Genomic DNA, 1,221 nt, shown 5'->3' on the forward strand with positions numbered 1-1,221 from the left:
GGAAGTGTTACATCTAGAGTTGGGCTTTACCGATGTGACTCCTTTTCTCTATCGGCCATTGAGGTTATACTGCCCCCTGCAGGTTTCTTGACTGTCCTCAAGCTATGTCCCTCAATGGACCGTGAGAAAAGGACTTTACAGTGAGTACGGAAAACCCCGCCCAGTTGCAGCCGCCTCACCTTCCGAGTGTCCTATCAGACTGGAACTGACCGGCTCCCATCCCCCCCACAGGGACCTGAAGTTAGATAACGTCATGTTGGATGCTGAAGGTCACATAAAGATTGCAGATTTTGGGATGTGTAAGGAGCACATGGTGGAGAGCGTGACGACCCGAACGTTCTGCGGGACCCCAGACTACATCGCCCCCGAGGTAACCCTTCTCAGCTATTGTCATATGAAGCCTTTGTTATCAGCTCAGGGGCCCCCGGGGGCCCCCCCAGGGGTGCATGCACTGTACATCGACCCAATTCTCTCCACATTGGTAGATCAGCGGTGAGGAGATGGAAATGGGTTTCCTAATCTATTGTTGTCACCGCCGTGCTACACCCGGGTGTACGTTGTGGGGTTGGTGAACTCATACTGGTGATAATGGGAAGACTGGTTCTGATTTGCTGGGACGGGGATCATAGGGATTTGTAATGTCGGTCCCATGTCTCCTCTTCCTGTCCCAGCCAATAAGATGAGATCTCTCCACGGTGAGGGGAATCCCCTCTTAGAACCGGTGTGTCCCCATTGGAAGATTTCCCCTCTCTTCCTGTCCCAGCCAATAAGATGAGATCTCTCCACGGTGAGGGGAATCCCCTCTTAGGTGTGTCCCCATTGGAAGATTTCCCCTCTCTTCCTGTCCCAGCCAATAAGATGAGATCTCTCCACGGTGAGGGGAATCCCCTCTTAGGTGTGTCCCCATTGGAAGATCTCCCCTCTCTTCCTGTTAAAGTGACAACTCTAAAATATTGGATCTCCCATCACTTTTAGTCTCAATGGTCTCACTTTTAGAATCCCCCGCCTCGGGGGATTCATTCCTCCTGCAGCAATCATGTTTATCTCTATATATGGCAACAACCAATCAGCTGTCTCCATTCCAACGAATCGTGAGATCCCCTGGGCTTGTTCAGGTAGATGTTATCCCCCGCACCAAGCTTTGTCATGTTCATGTCACTGTCATTACTTGTAAACCCCCCGGTGATCCTGCCATGAAGAGGTGACAACACTCTTATCATG

General features: G+C 51.1%; 1 protein-coding gene across 1 annotated transcript in view; it reads left to right on the forward strand.

Annotated features, from left to right (window-relative positions):
- LOC108800970 (protein kinase C alpha type-like) overlaps positions 1–1,221 on the forward strand; it is a 33,331-nt gene that overhangs the window by 6,233 nt on the left and 25,877 nt on the right. The window contains exon 6 of the mRNA XM_018572949.1: positions 232–370. Within this exon, the coding sequence (XP_018428451.1) occupies positions 232–370 (139 nt within the window). The remainder of the gene's footprint in view (positions 1–231; positions 371–1,221) is intronic.

Source organism: Nanorana parkeri, unplaced genomic scaffold (assembly GCF_000935625.1).
Source record: "Nanorana parkeri isolate BGI_ZX_2015 unplaced genomic scaffold, ASM93562v1 scaffold2184, whole genome shotgun sequence".
NCBI lineage: Eukaryota > Metazoa > Chordata > Amphibia > Anura > Dicroglossidae > Nanorana > Nanorana parkeri.